Source organism: Hydra vulgaris, chromosome 11, assembly GCF_038396675.1.
Source record: "Hydra vulgaris chromosome 11, alternate assembly HydraT2T_AEP".
Lineage (NCBI taxonomy): Eukaryota > Metazoa > Cnidaria > Hydrozoa > Anthoathecata > Hydridae > Hydra > Hydra vulgaris.
In genome coordinates, this window is record NC_088930.1 from 6,287,365 (window position 1) to 6,310,082 (window position 22,718).

The following is a 22,718-nucleotide window of genomic DNA, read 5'->3' on the forward strand; positions in this document are numbered from 1 at the left end:
ACTAACAGTAGCTATTAGTACACTGAGAGCTACCTCTGGTAGCTCTCAGAGGCTCATTCCTGGCTGATTTTGGAAATGGCAGAGGCTAATTTCGGAAAACCTGACTACCAGCCTGCCTTAGAACTATAAAACTGAGTTTTAGAGTTGTACCCTTAGAAGAAGATAATAGATTGAGTTACCTAGTCATAAATACAGAGATACAAGCTAAACCCATGCATTGAGTTGACAAGATCCAGCATTCAACATTCTAAACGGAAAATAATGTATTGTAAATACATCTATGCCAGCCTAATAGATGAAGAAGGGGTGTGAGGCTGGTCAACAGATAGAATCTGTTTACCCCTTAAGCCTTTGTCTAGAAGGCCTTCTACAAGACAGTAGCTGGATATATTTAATGTATGCCCAAGACAAGTATTTTTATCAAGACACCATCTCTAGCCTTTGCTCAACCAAGAGCCCCAAAGCAGGGGGTGTGTCAAGTCAGAGTTAGCTAATCCTAGCATTTGCCTAAAAAAGCATATCCTACAAGGCAGCAGGATATGAAACAGGTTGTACTGGGTTACATGTTACCAGTAGCAGGATAACCTAACCTGACAGAAATTTTAAAATGAAATAAAAAAATGCTTTATAAACAGTAAAAAAAACTAAATGTTATTTATAATTTTCAGCTTTCCAATTTTTTTAGCGTAACAAGTGTTTTTTGAAACTGAAAATGTACAGCTTCATTTAAAAATAAACTCTTCTTAATAACAAACTATTTTTTATTACAGTTAATTTTGGTATTTTGCGACACTTTCGATATCAAGTAGATTACATAAGGACTAACTGTTTTTTAAATCATTTAATATTACAAAAACTAATAGAAAAAATGAAGCTTTTAACTTCTATATAGAAATTAAAAGCTTCATTTTTTCAATTAGTTTTTGAATGAATATATTTTATGAACATATATTCATAAACACTTAAAAGATAATATTTTTAAAAATTTGCAGATGGATAATTATATTTCGAGCTTGACCAATTCTTTAACATAAAACTTAATTTAAAACCATTTCATAAACCTAATTTTAGGTATCATTATTTTATGGAGGCTTACAAATAACTGCTTACTGATCATTAACTTTTGATAAACTTTTGATAAATAATGACATTAAAGCAAACATAACAAACATAAAAGAAAACAAGATCATTGCCTTGTTTTTTATATGACCAAAACTTTTAAATTCCCAAAAGTAAAATAAGATTTTAAATCTTCATTAAAAATCCTTTATTTATAATTTTAACTTTAGCTTTTTTTAAATTTTTAAAATTTCTTATAATTTTGCAACTCATATTTTTAAAATTTCTTTATTATTATTATAACAAAATATTATTATGATAAAAAATAAAAAACACAAAACACAAAACTTCCTGGTAAAAATGGAAAATTAAAAACAGTAATTTTAGAAGAGGTTTTGTTAGAATTACAACCCAAAGTTGCAAATTTGAAAGAGATTGTTAGAAAACAAAATGTCAAAATAAATAATTTAAAAGAATCTCAAAACTTAATCATAAAACATGGAGTAATGTAGTTACTGCTGGCATTAAAAAAAAAGTTAATACCCCAGCAAATAAGTATAACTAATGCAATTTCTGTAGAATAAGAACTAAAGAGAAAATGTTTCTGAATCAACTGAAAATGATAAAGAAAAGGAAGCATCTGATTTAGCGAAGGTCAAACATATCTTTACTGACATAAATATTGATACCAATGAAATTGTATATATAAAAAGATTCAAACCGAAAGCAAACATTGAAAATGCTTAAGGGGCAATACTTGTTGAGTTATTATCACCAGAACAAAAAATTTCAATACTATCTGCAGCTAAAAAATTAAAAGGAAATATTGATTTTCCTAATGTATTCATTAATCTAGATATGACACCAGCACAAGCTAAGTTAGATTATGGTTTGCGTACAGAATAAAAACATCAATGCCAATTTGACAGAAGAATCCCCCTTTTGTTATGGTATCAGGAGCAACACAATTCAAAAAGATCAAAAAATATCGCAACACGATTCAAAAGATCAAAAAACAATGAAATGAATTGTCACAAAAAGTCAATTATAAGTTTAAAAAAAGACAAAAATTTTGTAGTAAAAAATATGTACCCCAAGAGCCAAATTACCAAAAAAACCCATCTAAATTTTTTTTACTGTAATGCGCCATCTTTAAATAACAAACTAACTGAACTAGAATTAGTAAGCTCAATTTTTAATTATGATATAATTGCAATTACTGAAACTTGGTTTAATGACTATTCTGCACCAAACATAAGCAGATACCAAATATTTCATCGTAATAGAGAAGGCAAAAGGGAAGCTGGTGTCTGCATATATACTAAAAATGAATTCAATATTTGTGAAACAACTAACAAAGTACTCAAATCTAAAGACAGAGAACAAATATGGTGTGAACTCACATGGAACTGAAAGGATCCTTATAGGGTGCATACACAGACCACCGAGTTGCAACGAATACCAACGGATCATCAACTCAATTAAAGAAATACGAAAACTAAATGATTATAGAAAAATCACTGATACAAATATAGCAGGTGATTTCAACCTTACCAATATAGCTTGGGATCAAAATGGTGTTCCATCTTGCTACAAGAAGATGAAAAACTCAAATGTTTTGTATGTGGTATTCAAAATGCATTTCTTTTTCATTATGTGTATGTGCCAACCTTTCAAACAAGCAACTGTAAAACGACAAACATACTCAACCTTGTTTTCACAGAAGTATATGAGAGAGTCAGCAAGTTGAAAACAGGAGCTCCTTTAGGTCATATCAATAAAGCACACCTATCGTTAACATTCAACTTAAATTTGACAAACAAAAACATGACAAAAAGATACTTAACTAAAAAATTTGTCTACAAAAGATGCAATTACGAAAATTTAAATTCATTTTTCAAAAATTTCGACTGCTAACCAAAAACAAAACAAAAACTCTGGTTAATATTAAAAGTAAGTGGTTTCAAACATGATCTGAAACTTAAATACCTGGAAACAAAATTAAAAGTAGCGATGGAGGTGAAGTATTTGAGCAGTATTTGAATATGAAAAACAACTAGCCGCAAACGCAAAATGGAATCCAAAAATGATTTATTCCTACATCAATAAAAAGCGAAACATCAAAATTGGTATCAAAACGCTTTTGGATCAAGAGGGCAATTTGATTAATAATAATAAAAAATTTGCTGAAATGCTTAATCTAAAATTTCAGGAGTCCAGAATTCCCAATACAAACTAACTTCAAATGTGATGATAACACTGAAAATATTTTCAAATTGGAAGTGGTTAAAAAAAAACTAAGAGAGTTAAACAAACATAAATCAAGTGGTGTCGACGGAGTTCATCCTCATGTACTGTCTAACTGTTCTGAGTCATTGTCTTACTCAATTCTATTCTTATTTAAATTATCATTTAATAGCAGTAAAATACCGGAATTATGGAGACTAGCTAATGTTACGCCAATTTACAAGAATGGAAGTTATTCTGATGTTTCAAACTACAGGCCCATTTCCATAACATCAGTGGTCTGTAGAGTAATGGAGAGCATCATAAAGGACAAAATAATAGAACATCTTTCAATGAATATTTTAATACCAAAGGATCAACATGGCTTCGTTAAGGAAAAATTATGCACAACAACCTTGATTGAATCGTTTGATGTAATTACAAAAGCTACCGAGAACGGCATTCCAGTTGATACATCAATGAAAGACCAGCAAACCGTTCGATTGAGTACCACACACACAACTTTGTTTAAGAAAATTAATAGCATATGGAATAGTAAATAAGATTCGGATATAATATAAAAGTATATAGGATAATAGTAAACAAAATTGGATAATTGATTATTTAAAAGATCAAAAACAGCATGTCATACTAGGAGACGCCATTTCATATTGGCTTAACGTGCTTAGTGGGGTTCCTCAAGGCTCGGTTCTTAGGCCAGTACTGTTTGTTATTTTCATAAACGACTTGGCATCACAAATCAAAAATAATCCAAAACTTTTTGCAGATGACACAAAAATGACTGGGATTATCAAAAACAAAAACAATTCGATTAGTTTGCAAAACAATATCAAGATTATATCAAAATGGTGCAAAACATGGCAAATGTCCTTAAATGAAAGCAAATGTAAAGTAATTCATATTAGTAAATCAAATCCAAAGTTCAATTATCAGGTAAATGGGCATCAGTAAGGTAGAATTTGAAAAAAATTTGGGAGTAATAATCAGCTCTGACTTAAATTGGGACTGGCAAATCAATTCTATAATAGCAACGTCTAATCGCATATTGGGTCAGCTTAAAAACTCATTCAAATACATTAATATAACCACTTTTAAGATGCTCTTCACATCAATGGTGAGGCTGCATCTAGAGTACGGTGCTTCAGTATGGAATCTAAATAGAATAAAAAATATCAAAGCGATTGAAGCAGTCCGAAGAAAAGCAACTAAACTAGTCCGGTAAGTTAGATGTAAAAAATATGCGCTGCCTTGGTTTGACAACACTTAAAGAAAGACGTATAAGAGGAGACCAAATACAACAATTCAAAATTAAAAATGGACTAAATAAAATAAACTTTTATTCAAGTTTAAACCAAGAAAAAAATGATCACAGCACAAGACAACAAAACTATTTAACCAGAGAACAAAACAAGTCTGATATTGGGTACAACTTCTTCTCAAACAGAATAGTTAAACGATGGAATCAACTACCAGTAAACTGTCAAAACTCAAAAACAACAAACATTTTAAAAAAGAATTATGACAAATTTAAAAAAAAAGAATGAAAATGAACTACCATAAATGGTCTTTATATAGCCATTTCTCACGACTTTGTCATTGTAGTTTGACATTAACAATAAATGACAATATTAAATAGTTATGCTAATACTTCTACGAAAATGTAATAAATCAACATATATATATAAAAAAATTAAAGTTTATTAGCTGCTTTGTTAATATTAAACTCATCTTAAAACTTATGGAAATCCAAATTATAAAAGGTTTAACTCATAAAAATTCAAATATAAAACACTTTAAAACAGTTCAGAAATTAATATGTAATATATATTTTTAAAAAAGAATAAATAAGAAATTGGCAATATTGAATTGTTCTGATAGTTATAATGTTAAAGAATTCGAGCTGTTTTAATTGGAAAAAAATAGTTTTGTAGTCTGATTGAACTTTAACATAATTTTCATTAAGTATTGAATAAAATTAAATACCGAATCCAATAATATATAATATTTGCTAATGAGGCTGTATAAGCATTTAAAAGTAAGTTATAATGCTAATTTATAAAAGTGCTTATTTGCAAAATCAACTATTTCTAGTAGGGAAAACTGACTAATCTATATATATATATATATATATATATATATATATATATATATATATATATATATATATATATATATATATATATATATATATATATATATATATATACAGGGCTTGAATTAACGTAAAAAAATCTAATCGCGATTTTTTTGTTGCTCATAACCCCTCCTCCACTCCCGCCGGAGGGGAGGGGGCATTATTTATTTTAACTATATTGCATTAAATCTAACGGCTGTATTTTTGTAAAATCAATGAACTTGATATAATCTTCTTTTAATTATTTCATTTTCTATTTTATTTACATATTTTAAACTGTTTAAAACAACTAGAATATTTAATTTTCTATAAATTTTTACCAGTAAAAAAAATTATTTAAAACTCTAACAAAACAATCTATAAATTTGAAACAGTTATAAAAAACTATTAAAAATGAAGAAAACATTATCGTGATAAAATGTTACAACTTAACATTTTCACAAAAACCTGCACAATCAAAAACAAAAATGATAATTAAATTCTTATTAAGTAAGTTTTCTTATCTAAGTAACCTTATCAAATTCCCATGAAATTTCTATCTATTGCTTTTTCATTCAATGTATTTTTTAATAAAAAATAGAGTTCACTTTTTTTATTCAATAAAAAAAAAAGCGAAAGAAAAAAATATGTCTTTACAAATCTAATACTTTTTTTGATTGCTACTAGAAAAAGTATTAGATCGTAATCGTAAATATTTTGATGGTTTTATAATCATTTCACTAGTTTAATGCTTAGAATTTTTCAGGATTTTTATTAACAAAAAATTATTTTTACTAAGCAAAAAATCATATGCCATTACAAGTTGTTATTTAATATTTTAATTTTAAGGGGTTACAATGCGCTAAAATAAAATTAAAAGTTGTCACAATTTTCTTCCTCGCTTTCACTTTCTTACAAATCCGATTATTGTAACTGTCGCTAGATCAATGTCTGTTTTTCCTGACTTTCTTTTTCTTTTTTCTGGATAATGATGAAAATTTGCCGACAATCGTCTAACTTTATCATTATACCATTCGTCCATAGCAGTATCAGGTTCAAATTTGTCAATCTCAGGACCTTCTTCACTTATCTGAATTAGAGAATCTAAGAGATCTCGTCTTAGACAACTTCTCCAGTCATTTTTTACGCGATTCATACATGAAAACATTCGTTCTACTTTAGCATTTGTAAAAGGACAAATTAAAAATAGTTCGAAAATATCAAGAATATTTCGGCATTCTTTGACCAAATTTTATTTGGAAAAAACAATTTCCCAAATTTTCAAATAATACTCATTTTGATTGTTACTTATGATGGAAAACATGTATGCTTTTAAAATGATCCACTCATGAAGTATATTATTCAAATCACATCCTACACCAATTAAAAATTCAGAAAAATGTTCAACAACTTCACCGATAGCTTTATCGCCAAAAGTTCCATCATTCACATTTAACAGCCAGTTATAAACGTCAAGTAAAGCTACCAAATGTATAAACAATGATGATTTTTGGAGAGATTGAAAACAGCCTTCCACACATATGGTAATATTTGCAATAATTAGCTTGTACTCTTGATTCGAATAGGTATTTAATCGTTTGTTTTTTATGAATTTTTTCTTCCTTAAACAGTCGGTCTTTTTCCTGCATTTGAACATTTTTGCTAATTGATTTTCTAAATCTTTTATTTTTCTTTCTTTTACTTTATTTTTATAATAAAGATGCTTTTATCACAGCATTTCACCTTATGAAATGGTACTTATCTAAACTACTTATATAAAAGTTGTTTAGATTGAAAATCTATAAGTATAAACTAATCTAGGAGCAGACCATGTTGTTAGACTAATAAAAAGATAATCACTAGACAGTGTTTAAAATAGTCTAGTGAATTATGATTGTATTTTTTTCCCACAGCATTTCACCATATAATAAATTTATTTATTCATGATCTACAGCACTTTTTATAAGTAATTTAAATGCGTTATCATTTAAATTACTCATAAAAACTGCTGTAGATCATGAATAAATAAGTTTAAAACCAATTTAGAGGCAGGACTTGGGTTTTTGATCATTAGATAACAAAACTGTATAGTTTGTGTATATACCCAGTGAAAAATAAAACCGCGTCCCACATGGGTTCCACGTGGGTTCTGTGTGGGATTGATGGGATTTACGTGGGACGGATTTTCCCATGTGGTATCCGTATGGACACACATGGGAAATCCCACGTGGGTTTCTTGTGGGATTTGCATGGGAATTAATTTGAAGGCTGAAAACTATAAAAAAAAAAATTTTAAAAACTAAAAATTTTTTTTTTAAATCGACATTTTTAAATTGCCTTGCGTTACATTTATATTGCGTGAAAATATTTTATATTAATATAGAGAATAGCAGGCAAGTATGTTTATCTTTCTTTATAGAAATAAGATTAAGATTTGTGCAAATAGACGTATTATTAGGATAATATAATAGTTATTTGAATATAGATCTTGAGTATATTATTTGCAAACAATTAACTGATGCAAGTTGAAATGTTTTCAAAAACCAATCTTGCATGCATGGGACACTGCAGTGTCCCACAAAGAAATGCTAGTTTGAAAGTCAAAGAATTCCCAACTTTTTTATTAAATAAAGAAAAAAATAGCATGGAGTGGGTTTCTGTAACTTTTTTTATGCTCCAAAACTTTTAACTTAAGATATAATAAGGTCCTTAAGACTTAAGGGACTTACGAACTACATTGAGGAACAAAAACAGGATATTTACAGAAACTTTTCAATTTTTAATCTGGAGTACCGCAGTGTTATTGGGAATAAAGCCTCTGGGTCCAGTTTTCAAAGTAATATGATCTAAAGTAATGTTTAAATAAAATAATATGCTTTAAAATGCATATAGTTATACATATAAGTTATATGTATAACTCCAAGTTATAATCCTGATGGTTAACTATATGCATAACTAGTTATACAAATAATTTGTTATAAAAACTTATTTTTTAAGTTATGCGTGAACAAGTTAGTACCAATTAATTCAAATTCAAGATTTAGTTAAAGTTCAAGTTAAAGTTTTTATTTATTCATTGTTTTTGTTAATTTTGTATTTATTTGTTCAAATTTATCAATTAGTACTATTTCTTACTACAGTAAGAATGTTTATCATTGTTGAACGTGATTTTATTAGTAACTTAATTTTATTTTCAACATATTTTGACAACACCCTTTACATTTTAAATGATGACAGTTTTACTTTTCTATTGATGTTAAATTTATTACGTTTCAATAACTCAGATTGAATCTTAACTGAATTATTGTAAGCTTTGTAGGGGTTTGTTGTATATCAAATGGTGTTGTAAATAAAGTAAAAATAATATATATATATATATATATATATATATATATATATATATATATATATATATATATATATATATATATATATATATATATATAACATTAAAACAATAAAATTGATACAAAATTTCACTTTAAAACGAATACCATTAACATTGTGATGATAATAGCATTAGGAAACTAGTATTTATGTATTATTATACTATAAATAAATAGTTTTTTAATTCATTTTATAAAATAGAGACTGACAACTGATAATTAATGGAAATAAATACAAATTATAAAAATCATGTAAACTTCATTTATTATTTCTAAATACTATCTTAATGTTAGTCTACAAAGTTAAAATCAATTTAGAGCATTGTTATTAGTTCTTTTGCGATTCGCACCTCCACTTCTGTCTCTCAAATTTATAAAATAGGTGGTCAAAGCTTGCTCAAAAGGTAGGTTCTCAGCATAACAATGCTTTTTTTTTACACTTTCTAAAAAGAAATATGGCAAATTGATTACTTATTTTACCTAAATCATAGGGTCATCTATGCATAATGATGTCAGATGATGACCCGGTTTATTGAACACCTTCACCCTTTATCAAATTCAGTCAATTTTTTGCCATCTCCCATTGAAAATGATGTCAGTTTTTGTTATCATATTATGATGGTATATCTGAATTGTTAATATAATATAAAAAATGCATATACCATCAATTTTTTTCTGGTTCAATTATACATTTATTCTCAACAGTACTAAAAGCAAAAAAAACAAACATAAATTGTTCTTTCAGATAAGCAAGCTAATTTCTGAATTTAAATTGTTTTTCCTATGATCCTCTACAGTTTTAAGCAACAAAAGCAAGAAGTTTTTAGACCACATTGTTGGTGTAAATACCTCTAAAACCTGCTCATAGCTAGCATAAATTGTTTTACTTTTTTTTTGAAATAAAATATTTTACTTTTTTTTTTAATTCAATTTTTAATTCGAATTTCAATTCTCAACATCCCCTCCCCATTGTCAATTATTGTTAAACTCACACTGCCCCTCTATCTACTGGCATCATTTATGGATGATCCCATAGCCTAAATACTATATATATATATAAATATATATAAATATATATATATATATATATATATATATATTATTTTTACTTTATTTACAACACCATTTGATATACAATAAACCCTTACAAAGCTTACAATAATTCAGTTAAAATTCAGTATAAGTTATTGAAACATAATAAATTTAACATCAATAGAAAAGTAAAGCTGTCATCATTTAAAATGTAAAGGGTGTTGTCAAAATATGTTGAAAGTAAAATTAAGTTACTAATAAAATCACGTTCAACAATGATAAATATTCTTACTGTAGTAAGAATTAGTACTAGTTAACAAATTTGAACAAATAAATATAAAAAAGTGAAAAAACAATGAACAAATAAGAACTTGAACTAAATCTTGAATTTGAATTAATTGGTAATAATTTGTTCAAGCATAACCTTAAAAAATAAGTTATATATAATAAATTTTATGTATAACTAGTTATACAAATAGTTAACTATCAGGAGTTATATGTTTAACTGCATGCATTTTAAAGCATTTTATTTAATTTATATTTTACTTTAGATCATATTACTTTGAATACTGAACCCAGAGACTTTATTCCCAATTACACTGTGGTACTCCAGATTGAAAATTGAAAAGTTTCTGTAAATATCCTGTTTTTGTTCCTCAATGTACTTCGTAAGTCCCTTAAGTTTTATGAACCTTATTATATATAAAGTTAAAAGTTTTGGAGCTTAAAAAAAGTTACAGAAACCTCCCTATCTCCCCCTTATTTTAATTTTTTTTTTTGATAAAGAAAATTTGACTTTCAAACCAGCATTTCTTTGTGGGACACTGCAGTGTCCCATGCATGCATGCTTGGTTTTTGACAACATTTGAACTTGCATCAGTCAATTGTTTGCAGATAATATACTCAAGAACTATATTTAAATATCATATGAACATGTTAGATAATGTTCATATGATATTTGAACATCACAAATTTAATAATATTGTTGTGATTTGTTATATAAATTATACCATAATAGATTATGATATGAAAATAAGATGGGATATGAAGGCAATGATCAAAGAATAAATTTACTTATAGAAATTTAGATGTTTGTTTATTAGTTTCAGAATATTATATTATGTGTGACCACCGCCTTCTATAATAACAGGCCTTGACATTGCGCAACAAAGTTGTTAAACTGAAGGCCAATTCCTAATACTGTGTTTACATTTTCATCTTTTAACATTAGACGAAAGTTTGTGTTTGCGCTTTTTTAATAAATCTTTAAAAATTGATTGGTTTATAAATTAGATAGTGCAACTTCAATACGATAACGTTGTAAGGTTCAAGGCGTTACATTGTAAGGTAACAATATTGTCAAACTAACAATAAGTTTTTTTAATAATTAAAATGCCTTTAAAATGCTGAGTACCTCTTTGCAAGTCAAACTATCTCAACTACAACAAAAATATCAATTTATACAACTACAATATCAATTACAACTACAACAAAAATATCAATACTCAACTACAACAAAAATATCAATTTATAAATTCCCAAAGAATCTAGAGGAGAGAAAAAGATGTAGTGAAGCTATCCCAAGAACTGCTTTTATTGTTACAGACTATACAGCAGTATGTCAACTGCATTGGCCAAATGAAGCACCTTTTGAAAGCAAATATGGGAAGCAACAACCTTTAAACCCACCATCTGTTTTTAAAAATATTCCGCAGTTGTTTAGCCACACCAGCAAGTAAAGTTAGAAAAACTGTAACTTCAAGCGGTTTTCGAAGCATTTTCCCAGATGAGTTAAATGATTTTCTAAAAGAGGATGAACTTATATTTGACGATATTCAATCTTTGTTAAGTGATAATAACGATGATATTGTTTTCCAGCTTAATAAAAAAAGTTTACACATACAATCAAAAATGTACGAACTTGGTGTTCCATTATTTATTTTAGTAATTTTCAATTATATTCATTTGTAGCTAACCATAATGGCACAACTTGTAATATTTCATCTTTAGCTGTAAACAAATTAAAGTTAATAAAAACAAAATCAGCTTTATTTGAAGCAGTTAGATTTTTAAAAAATAAAGAAAGTTCGCTTCGGTCAAATATTCTATTCGAACACCTTAATGCTATGAGAAAAAGTAATGTTGGTAACGTTTTATATACTTCAGATATTATATGTAGAGCATATGAGTATTTTGCTATGCGACGAAGTTTATATGGTTGTTTGTGTATTGACTACAAGTTGCCAAGTATAAGGACTTTAACACGATTGACTTCAAAAATAAGCTCAATGGAACTTAGGTTTCATAAAAATACTATTTATGAAACCTAAGTTTCATAAATAGTATTTTTATGAATTTAAATCTATTGAAAAGAACTTCCTTACTACTAATTGATGTCTATGTCAAAGCTTCATTACTTTACCAAAGAGGTGCTTTGTTTGGTCAAGCAGTAAACTACCCTGAAAAGTTAGCTAAAACAATTTTATCATTTATGATTAAATGTCTTTTTGGAGGTCCAGAATTTATATGTAGAGCTCAACCTGTTGCAAATCTTTCCTCTGAATTTCAGTTTGCTCAATGTCAACAAATTGTTGATACAATAAATAATATTGAAAATAGTAAGACACTGGTAATAAATACTGATGGTAACCGTGTAAATCAAAGATTTTTTGAGTGTTTAAAACAGTTGATAGTAAACCATGGTTAACAACATCAGGTATATATTTATTGTATGGTTATGTGCATCTCTTAAAATCTATACGAAACAATTGGTTGATAGAAAAGACTGACGAACTTCAATTTTTGAACAATAAAGAACTGGCTTTGGCTAAGTGGAGTGATTTAGAAACTTTATATAAAACTGAGTGCAATAGTCTTTTTAAACTCTCTAAACTTACAGCTAAATTAGTTTATCCAAACCAATAGAGAGACAATCTGTAAAGCTTTGTCTGTTTTTTGCAAAGAAACAGTAGCTGCATTAAGAACGCATCCAGAGATTGAAAATAAAGTATTTGAAGGTACTGCTATATTTATTGAAAAAATATTTTTTTTTTGAATGCTGTTAATGTCAAAGCACTTGGTGCTGGCATTCGGTTTAGAAATGAATTATGCGGAGAAATCCACTCAGTTGGTGATCAACAGTTACAACTGCTACGAGATATTGCTGAACTGTCAAATTTTATGAAACCTACAGGTAAGCGTGTAAAACAGCTTACGCTAGATACTAGCAATGCAATAGCGCATTCATGTTATGGCTTTATTGATCTCATAAAAACTTTGTTGAGTAATGGAGCAAAGTATGTCCTATTAGGTTGGTTTTCAACAGATCCACTTGAAAAAGCTTTTTCTAAGCTTCGACAGGGATCTGGAGGTACTTACTTTATAAACGCTAAATCTGTAATTGAAAAAATTAATATTCAACATACTAAATTGATATTACAACTTGACATTCCTGTTGATGGTATCGATGGTCATACTTGTGACATGTTTTAGAGATATTTCTACTGATGAAAAAGAACTTCTGGATAATATACATGATCTTGAAAGCTCAGTTAATAAATCTACATTAGTGGCTATAGTTTACATAGCTGGCTATGTGCAAAAAAGCGAAATAAAAATTTATGATGATTCTACCAATTATTATTATAAATATGGAAGTTATCTGTATAGCCTAAACAGAGGCGGACTTGAAATTCCTTCTGATACTCTTGTCCAATGGTCAATATTTTGCTTTTTTTTTTTCAAGTTGCTACTGACCCTTTATGCAGAACATTTTGTGTTACTCAGTTTCAGTTCGTTGCTGCTAAATATAAATTTAAAATCACATAAAAACAATGCAGAGTATATTCTAATATTCTGCTAAAGACTTACTCACTAATTACCACTCCCAAAATACTAAAGCTATCATAATTTATGTGAAAATTAGTTTTGTAATTTATTATGCTATTTACTTGTTATGTTTTTTATTTTCTCATTAGCCTATATGTCTCTCAATATGTTTGGATTTGTAAATATTTACCCTGTTGAGATATATTGATAAAACTTTTTTTTTGCTTGAATCAACTTTTGTTGGTGTTTTTTATTGTTGGTGATTTTTGTTACCATTTTTAGCAAAAAAAAATTAAAAATACAGTTGTCTTTCTAATATATAGATATATACTTTGTTATGGTTTTGCTTGTTATTGGTACTATTTAATATTACATAAATATTCTTTATGAAATTTGAAATACGAAAAATATGATTATCTTTTAACAATTTTTTGGTTTTCTTTTTATATTTTCGTCTTTACTAGAGATTATTATTAGAAAACATAGACTGCCATTACACCCTACCTAATATAAAAATATATCAATATAAAAGTGAAAGTTTAATTGGCCTTCAGTTTTTACGGCAATTTGCGCGATGTCAAGGCCTGTTATTATAGAAGGCCGTGTGTGTGACGAAAAAGTAAAGATACTTTTGCATCCAGTGGCTATTGCACCCAACGTCTACATCATTGAAAAAGTAGGTTTTTACATTTTTGTTTTTGTTTTTTTGTTTAACTACTTATCCTAATTGACCACTTTTTTTCAGGATTCTCCTCATGGGTTCAAGCTCATTACGCATAATATGTGTTCAATTGCCCATAATACGTTAGTCATTGTAAGTAATAAACTAGGAAATAACTATTTGTGAAATATTGTAGTCATTAATGACTTCAACCTGGCTAATAATTAAAATTGCTCGACTAATAAGGTTCCTTATTAAAATTGCTCTCTCTCTCTCTATTTATATATATATATATATATATATATATATATATATATATATATATATATATATATATATATATATATATATATATATATATATATATATATATATATATTGTAATTATTTATAAATATATATATATATTTTTTTTTAGAAAATGTTTGAAGAAAGTTAGAAAATACTAAAAACTTTGGTACTATTCAAGCTGAAGCGATTTACTTAATTCAATCGAGAAAAGACGGCGTGAAAATCGCAAAAGAAAAAATAATATTTTCAATATATATTTTGAATGTATTTATTAATAGCATTTAATTAAAAATAAATTCATTTTGTAACACGTTTTTTAATTTTATAAAATTTCGTTATAATAGTTTATGGTAAATTCCACATAGGTTAAAGGTGGAAACATCACATGTAAAAGATGAAAAATGCTACACATTTTGAATCCCAAATGGGATGAAGTAGCAAATATCAGATTAAGTTAAGGCTCTCTGAAAGCTTCGATGATTAATTTTAAATAACTAATTAGGTAATTTTTAAATTGAAGGATTTTTAAAAATTATCATAGAAGCATTCGGACTTTCATTTGTCTGGTATTGACTACTTTTATGCCATTTGGATTAAAATATGTGGCATTTATCTATAACATGTAGTATTTTCCACCTATATCCCATGTAGGATTTACCACATAAAACCCATGTGGGATTTACCATATAAAACCCACATGGGACAAAATAATAATCCCCATATGGGTTACATATGGTAAAAACCCACGCGTATCCCATATGGGATTTACCATATGGAATCCATGTGGGATTTACCATATGAAACCCACGTGGGACAAAATAATAATCCCCACATGGGTTACATATGGAAAAATCCACCCGTATCCCATGTGCGCTTTTTCACTGGGTGTATATATATATATATATATATATATATATATATATATATATATATATATATATATATATATATATATATATATATATATATATATATACATACATATGTGTATATATTATATATATATATATATATATATATATATGTATACATACATACATACATACATACATACATACATACATACATACATACATACATACATACATACATACATACATACATACATACATACATACATTCATTCATACAACCATACATACATACATGCATACATACATACATACATACATACATACATACATACATACATACATACATAAATACAACCATACATACATACATACATACAACCATACATACATACATACATACATAGATACATACATACATACATACATACATACATACATACATACATACATACATACATACATACATACATACATACATACATACATACATACATATAGGTACGCGTAAATCCGGATTTTACGGGACCGTTTTTTCGGCCAAATTCTGTGATACGCTTTTTCAAGTTTGTTAAAAAGTTGCATGGTATGAACTTGTTTTGCTCTGTTATTTTTTAGAAATATGTATCAACATAGATATTTTTTGAATACTGGAATTATGGAACTTTATTTTGCATGGATATTTTTATGTAAAATTTTATTTATTATGAATTTGATTGTTGTTAAAAATTTAATTGTTTTTTGGACATCAAGTATATATTGAAGGAATGGTGGTTCATTTTTCTAATATATTCTCTCACCTTTAAAAACCTTTTTTCTTACTACCAGCCAAATTTCATTGAAAAAAAAGCATACTCAGACACCTTAACATTATACTCCAATTAGAACTTTTTAAGCTTCAATAATGCGATACACTCGCAGTGAGGAGGGGTCAAATGTTAGCAATTGCAATGTCATTATATTTATCATTATTTAAATATACTATTTTTTAATAATAATTTTTTTTTTTATTATTTACAAAAAATAGTGATTCGTTTCTCAAAACATCTCATTAAGTCACTAAACATTTTAAAATAGAAACATGTAAAAATCAGGTTATGAGTCTCATAAATAAATCATTGAATTGGTCTAGAAATTTCAACAGGGCTGAGGACAGTACGCGTTTTTTTGAATTTTGCAATAAATCTTTTTTAGGCCTTATACCAAGTTTGCCTAATATTGTATTATCATCAGGCTTCTCAGATGTTTCATATACCAATATGAAACATCTGATACCAGGTTATCAAATACCAGGTTATAGCGAATGAAACGTAACTAAATAAATATATTTAGAGAAAAATTAGGCCCTAAAAAACAAAACTAAAAGGAAGGTTATCTTACTTGTCTTCTCGGTTTGCTAACTCTTACAAAGAATGTCGGAACAAGATAGCATTATTAAAAGCTGAATTAAACAGCATGCCAAATCAATTACGTGTTCCAAGACAAAATGTTAAACAAAAAGAAAAAATAATTAAAGTTTTAAGGGCAGAAATATGAGATCTAAAAAAAACACACACACAAAAAATTACAGTGAGAAGATTCATAACTTTAAAGCTTAAAAAAAAGCTTTGAATTTAAATGAAAAGCATAATTTTAGGCAACTCAAAACTATGCATAATGCTGCTGTTTTTACAAGTAACACGGTAATTGCTAGTTTGGAGAATGATTTGCTCCAGATTAAGGAGGAATGAAATGTAATTATGCTAGAAGATGAAAAAACATATTCATCACAAATTAGAATAATAATTTATAATATGTTGTTGTGTAATATACCAACAGGTAGCATTCCATATCTTATGAGCAAAATAGGGCATTATATGGGTGTTTTTTTTAATAATATTCCTCATCAAAGTACTGTTGAGCAAAGATCTCGTGAACTTGGCAGTATTTCAGATTTGCAAGCAGCAGAGTGGGCTATGCATAATAATAATCCTACTCTGGGGTATGATGCTACAACACAAGAAAGTGTCCACATTAATAGCATTACCTTAACATCTAAAGATAAATGTCTTGTGTTTGCTCTAGATCAGTTACCAGGAGGAACAACATTTGATTATGAAAGTCATACATGCACTTCAATTGATTATATGGCATTTGTTTATTCAGATTATTACCAAAGTAGCTTTGATGAATGTTGTTACTCGATTATTGAAAATATATCTAACACAATATCAGACAGAGTTGCAGTTAACCATCTTAATATAAGCAAAGTTTGTGCAACCTGGGGCAAGAATTTGAATAAGCTGAACTGCCATTTGCACCCTCTTGACACAATTACAGTCTCTCGAGTGTGAGAGTTGTTAATTATTTGGAAATGATTGTATGGCAGTTAAAATTGTTTTAGCCATGAACAAAAGACGTCAAAGGTGAATCAAAAGGATTTGTAAATTTTTTAGATAAAAACGATCCACTACAAAGCATTATTCCTAGATATCGTGGAAATCGGCTTCATATTCTTTTTCATACTTAATTCATTTTTATGAAGCATTACAGTGAGTTTAAACATTTTCTCATTGTTGGAACAGTAAAATGTAAAAGTTTGCAAGCAATTCTAAAAGGAGCATTTTGTAATAAAACTGCCTTAAAAGAAATGTGCGTACTTGCATTGTTTGGAAAATTCTCTACTGAACCTTAAATGAAAAAGTTTTATGTTTTAGCTGAGGATGCAACTTTTGATCATGTTTCTGGTAGTCAGTTAGTGAAACAAGTTTTGCTAATAATTACAAATTGTAAATCTAATCCAGCTGCTTAGTTTTGCAGAAGAACAGATTTTTTTGGGAATACTCTTGCCCCTAACATTTTAAAATCAATATATGCTCCATTGCTAACCACTAACACTCGTATAAGCTCCATTGATAGCCAGCTTAAAAAAATGACTTCTGCTTGTCTTGATGCTGTGCAAGTTGTCTTGAAGTGGCAATATAAAAGGTATTTCTCACTTTCTATTACAGATACATTAAAGGAGGTAAGAGACGCAAAAGAGAGGAACTTGGTAGATATATCTTAATGTTGTAAATTTGTTTTTTTAAATAGTTTTTTACTAAATGAACACTATTTTTTATAACTTTTATTAAACTTATTTCATATTAAAAATTTTGAAAATTAAATTTACCAGCTTCATCCACGTCATCACTGCCATCTGGCACCCAGAATGAAAACCAAGACTTCATTGGTAAGTTTTTTACTGTGTTTTAATTTTTGTTTTTCATTTTAATTTTTTGAACACTCCTTTAATTTTTTTTTGTTTTAAATATAGACTTGTCTAGGAGTGATTTCTTGGTTTGGCGCCAAAGCCACCCTGGGCCTAAATCTAAAAGGGCCTTCCACATATGGGCCCAGAATAGAGGTAAAGACCTGCGTCATTTTAAATACAAACCTCCTGGTGGCAGAAGGGATGGCAGAAAATTCAGGAATTTAGTTATAAACAACTATAAATATACTTATTAATAAGTTTATATAGATTCACTTAGCTGAATCTATATACACTTATTGATAGGTGTATGTATAGTGTGTATGTATATATTTATTAAGTTGATACTTGTATATAATCTTTTTGTATATTAATTTTTGTATATAGTTGAGTTTAATTTTTCATGAAAAATTTGTGTTTAAGTACTATTTATTATTACAAAAAAATAATATTTAAGTTTTAACCCATCCTACCCAAGGTGTGAGAAGTGTAGGGCTTCTGAATAATACCCTCTTGCACCCTTTTCACGCATTTATCCCTAAAACCTTTCTTTCTTTTGATACTAAATTGCATGCATTTAGATATGAAGATACAAAGTAATAATCTTGATATGGGGTCAGACGGTGCCCCCGAAGCCAAAAGGATTTCTCGTTAGATATATTAAAAAATACAAATAAAAGTTATAAATTTCAACTGAATAATAATATTTACTTTAAAAAAATTCACATTTTTCAATATAATAAAGAGTTTTGTAGACACCTCTCTAGCGCCCTTCATACACTCTTTGTATATACATACTGCCCTTTGTTAAACCTATCATTTGATACCAAGTTTTATGTATTTCAATAAGAATTGACCATGTTATGACGTTTTAGGTTAAAAAAAACCTCTAATTTGATCACAGTTTCTTCAAGAAATCTATATATCAAAAATTCAGTACTCAAAATGCCAAAACTTTTTGTAGAATTTTTCAATTTTGATAATTTTTTCATCTTTAAAATACTGAGTTAAAAACCTTTCCAATGATATATAACAATCTAGTGTTTGATTAATTTAAAAATTTCATGTCCCGTACCTAATACATACATACATACATAGATACATACATACATACATACATACATACATACATACATACATACATACATACATACATACATACATACATACATACATACATACATACATACATACATACATACATACATACATACATACATAGATACATACATACATACATACATACATACATACATACATACATACATACATACATACATACATACATACATACATACATACATACATACATACATACATACATACATACATACATACATACATACATACATACATACATACATACATACATACATACATACATACATACATACATACATACATACATACATACATACATACATACAAATAATGCTATATAATCCCAAATCTGAAAGCCAATAGATTTGGTCTTGGTTTCAGTTTTTTCCAGTTTATCTTAATCTTTGATTTAGAATTGTTATCATTGTTTATAGATTAATACAACAAATAGCCTCCTTTAAATAATGTTCGAATTCAGTTTAATAAATGATCATGAATAACTTACCTTCATTAACTGATATAAATTCATTCAGTAATTCATTAAAGTACGTCAGAAAACAAGATAATTCATTTTTCAAAAGGCCTTCTTCATACGCAAACTCCAAGCAACTTACAAAAATACAAGCTTTATGTGAAGTAGAAGATAAATTATCACAACTATATTTTTCATTTAATGTTTTATTTATAAAATTGATTAAATCATCTTCAAAGCATGGCATTGTAACGCATTTTAAAACACGTTACCATAGCGCGTAATTAGTTTTTAAAATAAAGTAATTTTAAATTGCATTATTTCTTTTAAAATGGGTTTTATGGCTATGGTAACCAAATTACGATTTATATTTTTTTGTTTAAAGAACATAGTCATTAACGCAAAATTAAAAATAAAAGATTTTAATTTTAGCTTTTTAATATAATATTATATTTTATTATAACAAAAATTTTTGTCAATGGTATATAAAAAAAATTCTTAAATAATTTTTTTATTGGAAAATGAGAAATTTTTTTAGATTAATTTAGAAATTTTTTTAGATTAATTTTTAGATTTATTAGACCCATTTTACCGTATTTAAAGCTGAACTCCAATTGTATTTCACTATAGATTTTTTATAAAACAAAAACTGAAATATATTGTTTACTAAGAAATAATAATATTTTAAATAATAAAACCTCCAGCCCGATTGAATATTTCTGAGTTTATTTAAAGTAAACTGGAAACAACAAGATAGTTGTAAATATGGAAATATTGTAAAGAAGTCTGGCATGCAAGTTTTCTCCATAAGCTTGTTTAGTATGATATTTAATCTGGGAAAGTTTTTAAAATTATCGAATTATTTCTTTCTAATCGTAATGCGATTAAATTATTTAAGAAACGTTTAGAAATTATTTAATAAATAATTACTAAACATCTCAATATTATATATATATTTATCTGTTGTTTTTTTATTTATTTAGATAAAGAGTACACGGGAAATAACGGCATAGTGACATGTAAAAAGTTTTGAATGCATATCGGGGGGGGGGGGGTGCAGTACTACCATGAAATAGTTTTAAGGACCATTTTTTTTTAATCACTTTTTCAGTCAATTTCTTCAAAATTATTGATTTGAAAAATTAATGGGGGTTGCGCAAATGCCCTCTGCTGTCCCCCCCCCCCTCCTTCTTCTGGTTGCTACGGCCTGATGCATATATTGATCATTTAGGTAAGTCTTAATGTAAAGCAAAGAAGTCTAAAAATTAAAAAAAAAATTCTCGATTAAAATATCTAAAGTTTGCATTTTTAACAAAATTTTTATCTAAAGTTTAAATTTTTATTTAAATTGTTTTCTTCCTAATTTCATGCAAATACTTTTATAAATGATTAATTTATACCTTCGCCTTATAAGTACGCCTTTTTTTTTTCCTACACCTTTCAGATGTATGCTCGTTTTTTCCTTTTTTCATGTGGAATGGCTTGGAAGTGGTTGCTTGTGAACCATATAAACCAAAATAAAAAAGTTGCTTGACAGAACATGCAATAGATAATAATAAAACGAGTAAATAAAAAAAAGGTCACTCGACAAAATATGCAATATTTAAAGTAATAAATTAAGAAAAGGTCAATCGACAGAACAAGTAATATTTAAATTAATAAATTGAGTTAAGGAAATTTTAAATGCGTTTTAATACAATCATTATATACATGGGTTGAACTTAAAAGTGGATTTAAATGATAATTTTAAATAGGGTTGTTTCTGTCTGAGCATTCGTAAACAAGGTGTAATTTATTGACAAAGTCTGTACCAAATTAAAAAACATTACTTGTGTAGTTCCCCAGGGATCTAATTTTAGCTCTTTATTGTTTATTATTCATATAATTAGTATTTACTTATTATCTTCTAAATTTCACTCTTGTTTACTGACGTCAATATTACTTTATTAAATATATCCCCTGCTGGCGACAAAATTACTTTATTTTGTACCCCCTTTAGCATTAAAATAATCTTTTGCTTCAAAATTTTAAAAAGTATTGGAATTATGTACAAATCAAAGCATTTGTTGGGTAAAAACTGTTTAAAATCTGTTCGTTAAATATTTATCTATAGCTTTATTAGATATTCTAATACTGTCTAGGCAAGCACTTATCCTTCAAAACAAACACGTATCTATTAAAAACAAAAACAAGCAAACTGTCTTGTATTAAATGCTAATATGTACACCAGTTCCAATCCACTGCTTGAAGACCTTCGAATACTAAACTTTTATTTATTAGATATTTAAAGTATTTTTTATTCTATGTTTATATAAATGATAGTACCCTTTAATTCATGTTCAGATTAAATTAATATTTATGCTTCTAAATATTTTTGAGACCATTTGATTATTATAGATCATAAATATCAACGATGCATTCATTGCATAATCATCAGCAATTTAAAGA

General features: G+C 27.6%; 1 protein-coding gene across 1 annotated transcript in view; it reads right to left on the reverse strand.

Moving 5' to 3' along the window:
* The window catches only part of LOC100197232 (uncharacterized protein C8orf74 homolog), a 31,077-nt gene extending 10,509 nt beyond the window's left edge, over positions 1 to 20,568 (reverse strand). The window contains exon 1 of the mRNA XM_065809917.1: positions 20,304 to 20,568. Within this exon, the coding sequence (XP_065665989.1) occupies positions 20,304 to 20,517 (214 nt within the window). The 5' untranslated portion in view covers positions 20,518 to 20,568. The remainder of the gene's footprint in view (positions 1 to 20,303) is intronic.
* Between the last annotated feature and the right edge of the window lie 2,150 nt (positions 20,569 to 22,718).